The sequence below is a fragment of the Myotis nattereri genome, assembly GCF_964212035.1.
Source record: "Myotis nattereri genome assembly, chromosome: 9".
Classification (NCBI taxonomy): Eukaryota; Metazoa; Chordata; class Mammalia; order Chiroptera; family Vespertilionidae; genus Myotis; species Myotis nattereri.
The window spans coordinates 36,287,748-36,300,721 of NC_138084.1; the positions used below are offsets into that span (position 1 = coordinate 36,287,748).

Genomic DNA, 12,974 nt, shown 5'->3' on the forward strand with positions numbered 1-12,974 from the left:
TAACCAACTACTACTTGATATCTCCACTTAGATGCCCCTTGTCCAAAAGTTACTAGTAACTCCTGCCTTACTGCCTCCTTTCAGTTCCTCAAGCATCTCTGCGTCTTTTGTGTCTTATGGTCTTCATACATCCTGCATCCTCTATCTAGACTGATATTCCCTCTGTTACAGATATAACTAACAACTTCTCACCTTTTAAATCTGCGCTTCATTACACCAGCTCAGGCCTTTTCTGACCACTCTGTCTAAGCAGATTCTCTCATTACTTTCTGTCACTGTACACAGTTTGTTTCTATCATAAGAGTTATCACAACTTGCAATGAATTATATATTTTTCTTTCCTTTTTTTGGATTTTTTTTCTTCTAAGCTAATTTATTTTATGATGTGTCCTCAGCATATTACAAGATGCCTGTGACTCAATCAGTACTCAATCGATATTAACATGAATGAAACAAAAGATGGACATAGGAATGGAATGCCACTGAACATTTTGGTCTGCCTCCATCTTTCTTATCTGGTGCTGTCTGTCCCAATAGCTGTCTGTCCACCCACAGCATCTCCTGGAATAAGAATAAAGATGGGGAAAAAAGAAAGAACAAAGGTAGATTTGGGAGCATGAGGAAAAGGGGAACTGAAGCAGTATTAGATGTTTGGGGATCCAGGGAAGATTCATGAACTAGGGCCTTTATAAATCTTGTCTCCAGGTAGAAGGATTGAAATTAACTCAATGCAATGGGTTTCCTCACTTCTGATCAGCAATCAGGCCAAAGACGTGGTTTGGTTTTCAGATGCCCAATCTGTCCCTGAAAGGACGCCCTGTGCTTCCTTCTTCTCACTAGTGGAAAAACAAATGGGGACCCAGATTGTGAAGCTTCTGCTCCCACACCAACCCCGAGCTGCTTGGAGATGAGCCAGGAGACCAAGGCCAAGGTGGAGGAAGAAGCGTACAATAAGAGGTGAGTTATACTTCAACCCCTCTGAGGTCACTTGGCAGATCTCAGAAGAATCTTTCCCACAGGCCTTCCTATCTCTTAGAGCAGTGGTTCTCAACCTTCCTAATGCCACGACCCTTTAATATAGTTCCTCATGTTGTGGTGACCCCCAACCATAAAATTATTTTCGTTGCTACTTCAAAACTGTAATTTTGCTACTGTTATGAATCGTAATGTAAATATTTGATATGCAGGATGTATTTAGGCGACCCCTGTGAAAGAGTCGTTCGACCGCCAAAGGGGGCGCGACCCACAGGTTGAGAACCACTGTCTTAGAGGATTGAGGGAAGCAACCAGTGGCCCCAGGACCTCCTTGCCTCAGTAAGGAACTACATAGAAAATAGCAGTACTGTTCCACAGGAAGGACAGGAGGAAGCAGGGAGAGAAGGTGTGGTCAGACAATAACAAGACTGCCCTTTTTTTAGGCAAAATGCCACCAGAACATAACTGCCCAGAATGATCTCAAAATCAAGGGCTCTGGGTGGGTTCTTCTTGATGGTGCCTGAGGCTTCCTGAGCACCCAGAACAGTCATGCTGCTGCCAAAAAAGCCCAGGAGCAGCGGCAACTCCACTTGCTACAGTTTTCTCAGCCTTTCCTTCTTCCTGTCAACTGGAGTATCCTCAACTTCCAACTGTCCTCTTCTCTAATTGAGCTTCAATAGCAACTCTGGGTTGTCAGTCACAGATGGGACAGAGTACTGACTTGGCCAGACAGAAAATTACCTCTGACCAGGCATCACATCTTGAGCTTCTTTTCCTGTGACTCCCAGGGAGACACAGCTTCCCACTGGTGTGAAATCTGTGGGCTTCTGTGTGGCAGCCATGCACACTACCCTGAGGTTGCTCCAGCCAAGTGTGCTGGCCTTAAACACTCAGCTGTAGGACAGACAGAAAGTGTATATTCAGTGTAATACTGATCCTGGGAGAAGGAAATCAGAAGGGTTTCTGTAGGAAAGCCTGTCTTTTAACCCACAGCTTCCTCTGTACTCAGAATGCGTGAGGGTAAATGACTCCATTGGCTTTGTAAACATTTATTGAGTACCTCTTTAAGACAAGCTGTGTGCCTGCCACTTTGGTAAAACTTCCCAGCAAGCCTGTGTGACAGGTGTCACCCTCACTAGATCAAGTCGTATGCCTGGTACTTCCTTAGAACATTCCCACACCCTGTGAGATGAATGACACCCTCTCCATTTTACAGGTGAAGAGCTGACTCACCAAGGTTACATAGAAAACAGCTGTAATATTAGCCCCACTGAATGTTTGGTAGAACAAGAACCCGGTCACATTTTTCCCTGTCAGTTTTGTCACACTTTCATAAACAGGAAGGATGACTGAAGATTGAGGGGAAATTGTACTGACATGAGCCATGGGATTCAGTGGAGCTTCCCAGCTTTTTCCTGTTTGTGGAACCACAGGAAGTGCGTAATTATTGGGGATGGTCAATCCCTCTCCTCTTGGACCTCAGGAAAGGATGCTCTGTGCCTGGCCTTCCCAGACTCGATTGTTCCTTTTTTGCCTTCTAGATACCAGGAAGATCTAAAGAAGACCAAAGAGTTTAAAGGCCTAAAGGAGGAGGAAGAAGAACAGAAGAGTGAGGGTCCTGAGGAACCTGAAGAGGCAGAAGACAGTGAGGAAGAGGGAAAGGTCCAGAGAAGCAGGTTGGAGCCCTTGACACTGCCAAAATGGGTCATGATTCATTAATTGCACATCTCTGGAAATGCCAGTCCAGGGCATCAGTGGGCCTAGGGCCCAAATGAGCAGCCAACAGAAACCAAGAGGACACTCATGTTGGGAGAGGAGGCAGAGGAAATTCCAACGAGTCAAATTAGTTTACAAGGGGATATTTGCAAGAGCTGAGAGATCATAGGTGGTGGTAGTGGTGATGGTAGTGGTGGTGGAGAGCTATAATCAGGAGCCGAGAAACTAATTGTGAGGGACTGACTAGAGTCCTTCCTAGCCCAGCCATGGTTAGCTCCTTTTTCAGCTACTAGTATCCCCATGAATGGACCATGGTCAAGGGAGCTGGCCTAAAGCCCCAGAGGGGGTTTCTTACAAGAACAGAGACAGAGAGAATAGATGGATGTAAGGGACAAACTCAGCTTGGTGACAAAGGTGAGTTTCCAATAGGACCCTTCCATACTGATCAAACAAGCTTGGTCATCTGGACAGTGGTTTCACTTTGGATTGGGTATTTTAGATATACTGTATATTTCAAGTGTATTTTTCTCTAAGTCTGGAAAATATATATAAGTGTAGATAAAGATAGTATAGATCCTGCATCTTGTCCTATCTACGTCCTGGATTTTAATGATAGCCCCACTTTCACATATTCTACCCTCCTGTCTCTATTAGTACATTCAAACCAGAAGTCTTGATTTATGATGTTTGAAAAGTAGTTACAGAAAAGTTGGCACACTTCACCAAAATCTTTTTTAGACCCCCAGGCTATCCTAGGTTTGAGAATGGCTCCAGCCAAAATGATTAATTATCTAATTAGGTGCTAAACTTGGGATAGGATATGTGTCTATGCTTCATTGCTGACAGACTGTGGAAATCACACACATGTAACAAATAAGGTAGTAAAATGAAAATTAGACACGAGATAGATATACTTCAAAGCACAGAGGGACAATAGAGCACAGTTAGTGGAAGATTCAACCAGAGTGAAATGTCTCTGCCTACATGAATTCACCCCCATGTTCAAGGGAAGAGTTATCTAGAAGAACTGGAGAAAACGCTTCATCAGTGAAAAAAACCTGTACTAGGATGCACCACCTCTCTTACTGAAAGAACCTCCAAGTTTCAACAGTGAAAGCATAGTCCCTTCTCCAAGCAGCTGGATCCTGATGTCCTTATGTCTTTTGTCTCTTGGGGTCGTCTGCTCTTATTTTGCAGACCACCACAATGCCTTCCTCCCCTTAATGCAGTCAAGCCCAGGCCTGGACAACAGCTCTTCCTTTGACTCCCTTCAATCCAGCTAACACAGGCTGGAACTTCTAACATTTCCAAACACCAAGAAAGAACAAACGAGAACTAAACAGGGAGTACATGGAATATAAACAGTCTGGTTTACAAGGCACAGGGCTGGAATCCTTATCTAGCTCATTTGATCTCAGAAGATTGGTGGCTCCCTCCCATTGCATGAAACCCCAGAGAAAATAAGGCTGTGCCTGGATCGCTCTCTGTACAGCTCCTGGTCAGCTGCCTAAAGAAATGGCCACTCTATGCATCCATCATCTGAGAGCGTCCTCTTGGTCCTGCCTATCCCGAGGCCTTGTCCTCTCTCCCACCTTGGCTCCCTTTCAGACTTACATTTGGGCTTGAGTACATGTGTAACCACAGGTGATGGATACCCGACATCAGCACAGCCCTCAGAAGGGTCCTTGTCCTTCAGCACCGGGATGTAGCTTCGCCTTTTCAGGCCCAGCATGATGACAGACACTGCTATCATATAAACTTCACACTCAAAGTTAGTTTCCCTTCCTCAACTGTGACCCAAGCCAGACTAGCCCTGAGAGCTGCTGTCCTCAATGCCAAACAGTGCATTCATTTCTAAGTCCCTTACACACACAGTTGTCTGTATGCACCTGCATTCAAATGTGATTCCCCATGAAATTTTGCCATCTCACCAACAAGCAAGGTCTGAAGTCATTAAAAGTCCATGTCCTACTTAGTGAATTTCAAAACAAAAAACACTGGGGTAACCCCAGTAGTTGATCCCTTATATAAGAAATTCAACAACAAACACTAAAGTCTTTTTGTCTGAATGTCTACTATATTTAATAATATATAGTAATGTAATCTGTTATAAATATTACTTTCTGGAGGATCAGCTTAAATGAACTTTAGTGAATCAATCCAATATCTTACCCATATTAAAACAGAGAACACAGTCTTCTGACATTTACACTGAACAAGTAAGTAAGATTCACAAGGTGCAACAGAAAACTTTTACCTTTTCTCCCACTGCCTGTTCAAACCTGCTCTATGGTTTTAAGTACATTCCTTTACTTTCCCAATAACTCTCTGAAAACATAAGTCCTCTGGTCAAGTTTAAATCCCAAGAATAACCTCCTTTCAGCAATTAAAATGGGCAGTTCCCTGAAATAGTGAAAAGTGTCTCCCCTCCCCCAGTGCTGGTCTGCTTCAGGAAGGAAGTCTGCAGTGGGGATGCGGAGCAAGGCTTCTCTCTCAGCCTCCTGCCCTCCACCCCCGCTTTGCTGTTGCAGCGCCTGACCTCTCCAGGATTAATGCTGAGAACGGGAACGTAGATTAAGGAGTGGGAAAGGCAATACTTGACTGGTATTATTGTGACTGGGCTTGAGGGGCAGGCATTTAAAGCTGACTTTCTGACTTTGTTTAGTATGGCGTTTTATGGGACCTTCAGAGAAAACCACTCCTCCCACCCCAGCATCACACACATTCAAACCATTGCTTAGGCTCTCTCAGTTGCAGGTCCCTTTTTGAGGTTGAATGCATCTCTTCCAGCTGGTTACTTAAAATCAGTCTCTTCGTCCTTGAACATCTGGAAGTATACCTTCCTTGTTCAGCTTCTAGGTAGCATTTCCAGACAGAAACCATGACATCCCATGCCAGCTCTCCTTCACCTGACTACATCCAGGTGAGGTGAAACATCTACCTTTGGCCCACCATTGGTGGGAAGGTAGTTTTCCCCATCATGTCCCCCCTACTCTGATGCCACAAAAGCACTTCAGCAAGATCCCTGCTCTTTACATTTCTCAGGTGCGAGTCACACACAACTGTCTCCCCCTTATTGCAATATATTGAACTCTCCAAGCAACATCCCCGAAGCCCCTCTCTAGGCCCAGGTGAGGGGGAAGCATCTTCACCCCTCCCTATGGAGGAATGGGTAGAACTCAATACAACCAAAAATTGATTTCCAAAGGAATTCTATTTCTAATACAATTCTATGTCTAACCTCTTTTATAGGCTGAAAATGGGTGACCAGCTGAGGGTCACAAAACCAGATCTTGACCTTCTCCTCTGCTATCCCACATAAGGGTGGGGCTAGAGTGGCATTTTCCCAGTTTGCTTTGGGCATGGAAATATAGCTGAAAAGAAAGGCTGCATTTTAGCATACAATTATGTTTAAATAGAAATGAAATAATTTAAATGGAGCTGAAGGAAAAGAAGCTTCCACTTCTAAGCTCTCCCTTCCCAAGAGTTTAGAAATAGTTGATGATTTTCACCTCAGCTGATGTGATCACTATTTTGCTTTGCTTAATTGTCCCTGAAACAATCATCAGAGGGTTCCCACATGGAAAAGAAACTAATCTGTGCCTTAGTGCAGCATCTGAGGCAGGCCCTCTTGAGTATCTGGCCCGTTTCTAAAGAGGGTATTTGTGAGTCATTTTATCCATTGTTATGGTGTCTTTTTCCTACTAACTCTGAAGTAGAGCTCTCTACTTCTCAGCAAATAGCCTGCATATTTCAGTGTTTATGTGAGCCATAAGATCTTCAGAAAGCCCCCTGTCACTTTTCTCACTTCCTCCCTCTGGTAATCCTCAATATTCTCATTTTTGAAAAAAAAAAAAAATATATATATATATATATAATCTCAAAAATAGATGTGTCCAGGGCTTCTCCACAGAGATCTAAGAATAGACTCTTCAAAGTGGGCCATCTGACAGAATATCTTTTCACTAGGCCATAAAAAGTGGAAAAGTTGAAAGGCGGTTGGAAAGAGGGGAGTGAAGCAGGCAAAAAATGGAGGAGGACAGAGATGAAAAGCAAGGAGGGAAGAGAGAAAAAAGTGAGTGGAAAGGGGAGAGAAGAGTATGAAGAGAAAGAGGAGAAGGGAAAGGTTAGGGAATAAAAATTAACAGGGTTGAGAAAACATCTTGAATAAACCATCTAGAGGTTGCTGGAGCTACTAGTCCTCTGGTTGCCCTGGGATGGTTTAAAGTGAACTCTTGAGGTTGATCTGGTTCTTTGTCGTTTATCGTTGACATCAAGTCTTTTATGAGTTTAGCATAATCCTCCCACTCTGAACATAGTCAGATGTGGAAATGAGGACAACAAACTATGTGTCTGAACATGGAGGCAGACAAAGATTAGAACGTGGAACTGATCACTAACACCGTTAAATGCAGAAAAGATGCTGGTCCTGTCTGAATGCGTGGGAGTGTGGTCAGCCAACCTTATATGTTGGGGCTTGGGAGAGTTCAGATATCTATGACCACCTCGTGAACAGATGAGAGCATGGGTAAGTGAGTGAAGGATCAAACAAGCAAAAAGAGTATTGTATCTCAGTAGCTCCCAACATCAAGGCTATGGATTGGTGGCATCAAAATCACTTAAAGGAAAATTTAAACTATGGATACCAAGACCATACCTTTGGAAACTCTTTCGTATTCAGTAGGCCTGGGTATTTTGAATAAGTTCTGCCAAGAGACTCTATACACTGCTGAGTTTGAGAACCAGTGCTCTAGATAGCATAGAAAGTGTCCAGACAGAGAAGTATGGGTCTGGGCATCATATTTGTGTTCAACATACTAAACCCTCCACCTATTTTTTCATTTGACAGCAAACTTGAAGAATTGGTTCACTTCTTACAAGTCCTGTATCCCAAACTGTGTCAGCACTGGCAAGTCATCTGGATGATGGCCACAGCGATGCTGGTCTTGACTGTGGTCTTGGGGCTGTACAATTCCTATAACTCTTGTGTGGAGCAGCCCGATGGGCCCCTTGGAAGATCTACTTGCTCAGCAGCCCAGAGGGACTCCTGGTGGAGCTCAGGACTCCAGAATGAGCAGCCTACGGAGCAGTAGGAAACCTGACATCCAGCCAGTACCCTGCTCCTACACACAGCCCATCACCCTTTCCCCAAGTTATAGTGCTGTCAGGCCCGGGTGTGAGCACGCTGCCACGGTCCGTCAGAGAATGAGCAGGGGTTCTTTCACAATCAGCTCCTCTGTGGGAGCTCTTCATACATAGTAACTGATGTTCTCAGAGGATCAACAAAACTTTCCTGGGAAAGCAGCCAGTAGATGAAGAAATCACCTTCACCAAGGAATTCTAATAGAAGGGAAGGTCGCCTGCCTTGGCTCACTGCAGGGGACAGTGAAAAGCTCACTTTTCCATTTATTTCCTCTTTGCAATAGGTAACAGGAAGAATTGTGCCTAAAGGCCAACTCCAATCCCAAGGAACAGGCCTGGAATTAGGAGTCACCACGTCAATATCTTCCCATTTCCTATCTCATTCTCACTCTCTTTCTGCCCCTTTGAAACAGAGTTTCTCTTTACAGAAATAGGAAAGGTTTCTCAGAAAAATATTTAGACTGAGTTTAGCTCTGTGCTTGAAATGCAATGGGAAGATGTGAATTAATATATATGCATCTGTACACACAAACAACACACACATACACACAGCACACATGTGCATGAAGCCAACAAGCCTCCAAATGTGTGCTATGGGTGCTCTGGATAAAGCCAACCCACAGATATTCACTAGGTTTGGGGCAGTCACCAGGCACCTGTTCAATGAGCTCTCTATGTGGATTTAAGATGTTTGAAAAACACTGCAAACTCATGGCTTTAATAGTGAACTTGCTGGTCTCCATTTCAAGTACAATTCCAAACTGCTGTACAGCACAGTCTACTCCCTATTTGTTCTCTCCCCATTGGGAGAAGTTAATTCGACTCTCAGGTGAATAAGGAGACCCCGTGTGCTTTCAGCGTCCATGTGCCCACATATAAGTGTGCAACTACATCTAGTGCTTCAGTTCAAATGGAATTCTCAACTCAAACATGTGTTTCAGAGCATCCCCAATTGTTTAGTAGAACACTGATAGAGCACACCCCACCTTCAATTTGACCTCTCGCTCTACCTTCACAGTCTTCATTCATCCCTCATCAGTTTTGGGGGGTATTGGTTTCTGTGTGGGTTTTCTTGTGGTTGTTTTGCTTTTGTTTTGTTGTTGAAGTTGTTTGTTTTTGTTGCTAATAGTCATAATATAAAACTTACTATGAAACAAACACAGTTCTAGGTACCAGGTAGGTATTAATTCATTTAGTCCTCAAGGAAAACAAACAAAAACTATGAGGTGGGTACTAGTCTTCTCATTTTCAGCTAAGGAAACTGAAGCACAAAAAAATACAAGTAGCTCTCAGAGGACACCTAGTTAGTAAATCATGGGGCTAGAACTCAAAGCCAGGCAGGCTGGCCCAGAGGCTGTGCTCTCTTAACCATTGCACTAAATGGCCTCTTCCAGTGGTCTCCTAATTGGACACCTTACAGTCCAGACCCTTCAGCACCTCCAAACCATTTCTGGTGCCTAGACTAACCTGTTTTCTCTCACAGCTCTGTTCCTTCACTCACTAGTTTTTCTTCTGCGATTTTTTCCCCTGGTCATTCCTCAAGACCAAGTGCAAAAATCATCCCCTCCATATAGGCTTTAATTACCTCCTCCAACTCCCCACTACACCCCACACAATAGGGCACACCCTTCTCTGTGCTCTCTGGCACTTTTAAGACATCTTCCTTACTGATCATTATGACAGTGTATAACAATAACTTATTTCTGTGTCTTTCTCCCCCAGCAATGTTCCCTCAAAGACAAGAACCATGTCTTACCCATTTTCTGGGTAAGGGCTTAGCATGGTGGCTAATGCGGGGGAGGTTGTCATTAAATGCTGATCAAAAGAACAAGGGAGCCTTTCAAGGTGGTGGGAGCAGCTTGAGGACAGCGGACATTTTGCATACTTACCAATACCAGCACCGGCATCACCGCTATTTCTATAAGAACAATAACATCTTTATTAGCCTCAGCTTATTCGAATATTTTTCAATCTGCTCTGAGAGAGCACAGAAATGAGGCCCGGCTAGCAACATCATTCCCAAGCTCAAGAACCAGGCTTAATGCAACCACTCCTTTCGGGAGACCCACCTAAATTAGGCCCCACTTTAGAACAGCACGTTGATTTAAATCAAGGGGATGTCCTTTACAGTGGCTAGCAAATCACCACGAGAGAAACCCAAGCCAGGATGGACCACGGATGTGCCATTAGGTAAAGAGGTGCAGATCAAGGCAGACAGACTTTGGGGGCATGGATGGATGGTTTACCTTCCCTTTCCAGGGAGGCTGGACTACTGAAGGGGCTCTGGGTCCTCAGAGCCCAAAGACAGGATGCAAATAGAGCTCCTGAGAGAGTGGCTGTGAGATGAGGCTTTTGGCTGGCAATGTCCAGTCTCAGCCACTCTTAAAGGACCAGGCTCAGAGGATCATTGTCCACTTGGCCACAAGGTTGTGACCTTTGTTTCCAGTTGAGACAAAGGCCAGGAGAGGGGGTTGCAGTGAGTTCCTGAACCTCCAGCTGCTCCACAGAAAGACCCGCAAGAGTCCTCCCAGACAAGGTCCTCACCCAAACTACTTTGAGAGTAAAGGGGATTGAGAAAAAGAAGGGGCATAGGAGTAATCACATTTCCATGAGTATTCCTGAAAAAAGTACTTATCGGTATTTCTTTTCTGAAAAGCAAAGATTGACCTGAAGCGATGGAACTGTTGTCAAAGTAGCCGTGAAACGGAGAGAAACAGGCCCTGTATTTCCTAAAGTGATATTGATCTGAAATAAAAAGTTCCCCTCAAAATGCCTCTGAAGTCTGACATTCCTACTTAGCCCTAGGACTCTGGTGCCCAGGCTCAGTTGCAGAGCGATGTGTTGTTTTGTGCTGTTGTTGATATCATCTCCTGAAAGGAACTTCACTTTCTGGGTACTACAAAGCCAGTGTGTGCTGCTCTTCAGGCTGCAGAGTAAACAGAGAGGGAGAGGCTGGATTTGTGTAGCACTGGCTGTCAGTTCCAAATGTTGTTAAATCTCACACAGGTGTGCTAGAATTGAACTGTAGCATGTCACGTGCCTGAGTTTGAAAATAAAAGCACATTTCCAAACCTCTGACAATAGCTAAATGCCTCCTCATTTTGTGGAGCCAAGCCAACAATATTGCCCCATTGGCTATTAGCGTCTCCCAGAAGCAAGCCAGAAGTCCCCAGTCACAGAAGCTGGATCAATTCCTCTCCTCTTCCCAATGCCTGATACTAGTTCTCCAGTACCTTCTCTGCCCATGGTTTTTGTAATTAATACATTTTTCTGTGATTGAGACTGGTGAGTGTTTACCAACCTAATTTCCGTAGGTAGACTACATCTTTCAGTCTTTCTTGCAGCTAGGTGCAGGGAAATGTAGACCTTCAGATCTAGTTTCCTAGAAACACAACTATCTTACCCAATACTTTACACTCTCCTTATTCCCCTCTGTTCCTATCAAATTCAGAGGATTCAGTTGAGGCCCAAGAAGTTGGCAGAACCACTAGGTGAAAGCTGAGTTTTTGAATGGGCACTCACAGCATTCAACTGTGACGTGAGCAAGAAACAAAATGTTAGTGTATTAAACCACAGAAATTCAGAAATATTTGTTATAGCAGTTAGTCTACCCTGACTAATGCATACATTTGAACCAGAAATGGAGTGCTTCATTAACAAATTTTCAAAATATGAAGCACTGGCTTAGCACTCAAGTGGCAGGAAATAAGAAACTAATATCAGGGACTGGAAATAGTGTGACCCATGTTGTGAATAAAACAAAAATATTTGGTCAAGTCTTACCCATGATAATTTAGAGCAGCGGTTCTCAACCTGTGGGTCACGACCCTTTTGGCAGTCGAAAGACCCTTTCACAGGGGTCGCCTAAGACCATCCTGCATATCAGATATTTACATTACGATTCGTAACAGTAGCAAAATTACAGTTATGAAGAAGCAACGAAAATAATTTTATGATTGGGTCACAACATGAGGAACTGTATTTAAAGGGCCAGAAGGTTGAGAGCCACTGATTTAGAGTAAACTCAAGGACAGCCTATGTATAGGAGAAGTAGTAGGAAAGAATCAGAGTGTTAGAGTGAATTTTATTGGCTGTCTTTGGCAAGGTACTGCAAGAAAAAAATCACTCAGCAAAAAATTGGCTATTTGGATGGAGAAAGGAGAAAAATAGAGTTTTCAGACTGAAGGGTTAGAAAATGTGACTGCTTCTAAACCCCAAAAAGTAAAGCTAAAAAGAGCTGTGAGTAAAAAAGAACCCATAAAATTTCTCAGTTGAACCCAGATCAACTCAGTCGTACCGCAAAGACCAGATTAAGGATATTCCATTCATGCCTTTAAATGAACTAGCCACCATTAAATTAGAGAGAAAGAGATAGAGATAGAGATAGAGATAGAGATAGAGATAGAGATAGATAGAGAGAGAGAGAGATGGGGGCAAGGGGCTGAAAAAACAAATGTATCTTGATAATTGTTACTGGGAAAGGATTTGGGGTATAATTATTGACACATGGGATCAAATGGAAGCAAACAGATCAGAAATCTAAGTTTGTGAGGAAACTGTATTTACAAAGAAACATAAGCCAGAACTAAAAACTCCGTTTATTGTTCAAGTTGGAAAATAATTTTGGGAATCCTAAGCTTATACCAGCAGAAAGCCAGTAGTAAAAGCAAGGCATAACTCTCTAATTCCCACTAAAGTGGACCAAAAAAGATGGTACAAAATGAAGAGCCACAGAGAACAGTGGACATGGGACATGGCAGTTTCTCCCAGAAAGCAGAATCAGGATCTAATCCAAGGTAGGCAACTGTGGTAGGCAGAAATTCTAAAATTCTTCCACCAACTTGAATAAGCATGGAAATGGATTCTTTCCCAGGGCCTCCAGGTGAGAGCCCAGCCCAGCTGGCACCTTCATTTTAATCTTGTGGGACCCAGAACAGAGGACCCACTGGGACTTCTGATCTACAGAATGGTGAGATAATAAATGGGTGTTGGTTTAAGTCGTTAAGTCTGCAGTAATTTGTCACGCAGCAAAAGAAAGCTGATCTAGTGGCTTTTATAATGTCTCTTATTCCAGAACCCCTATGGCCAGGTGACTGCTGTGTCTCCCATTCCTCTCCTTTGCATATGGCAGTGTTTACTGA

General features: G+C 43.6%; 1 protein-coding gene and 1 long non-coding RNA gene across 4 annotated transcripts in view; one reads left to right on the forward strand and one right to left on the reverse strand.

Moving 5' to 3' along the window:
• Positions 1-7,784, forward strand: part of IRAG1 (inositol 1,4,5-triphosphate receptor associated 1) — a gene marked incomplete at both ends in the record, with an annotated part of 107,474 nt that extends 99,690 nt beyond the window's left edge. For all 3 annotated transcript variants that reach the window (XM_081099084.1, XM_081099085.1, XM_081099086.1), the window contains 3 exons: positions 841-957; positions 2,517-2,651; positions 7,541-7,784. In XM_081099084.1, the coding sequence (XP_080955210.1) occupies positions 841-957; positions 2,517-2,651; positions 7,541-7,784 (496 nt within the window). The remainder of the gene's footprint in view (positions 1-840; positions 958-2,516; positions 2,652-7,540) is intronic.
• LOC308524549 overlaps positions 1-12,974 on the reverse strand; it is a 157,194-nt gene that overhangs the window by 108,921 nt on the left and 35,299 nt on the right. The window lies entirely within an intron of this gene.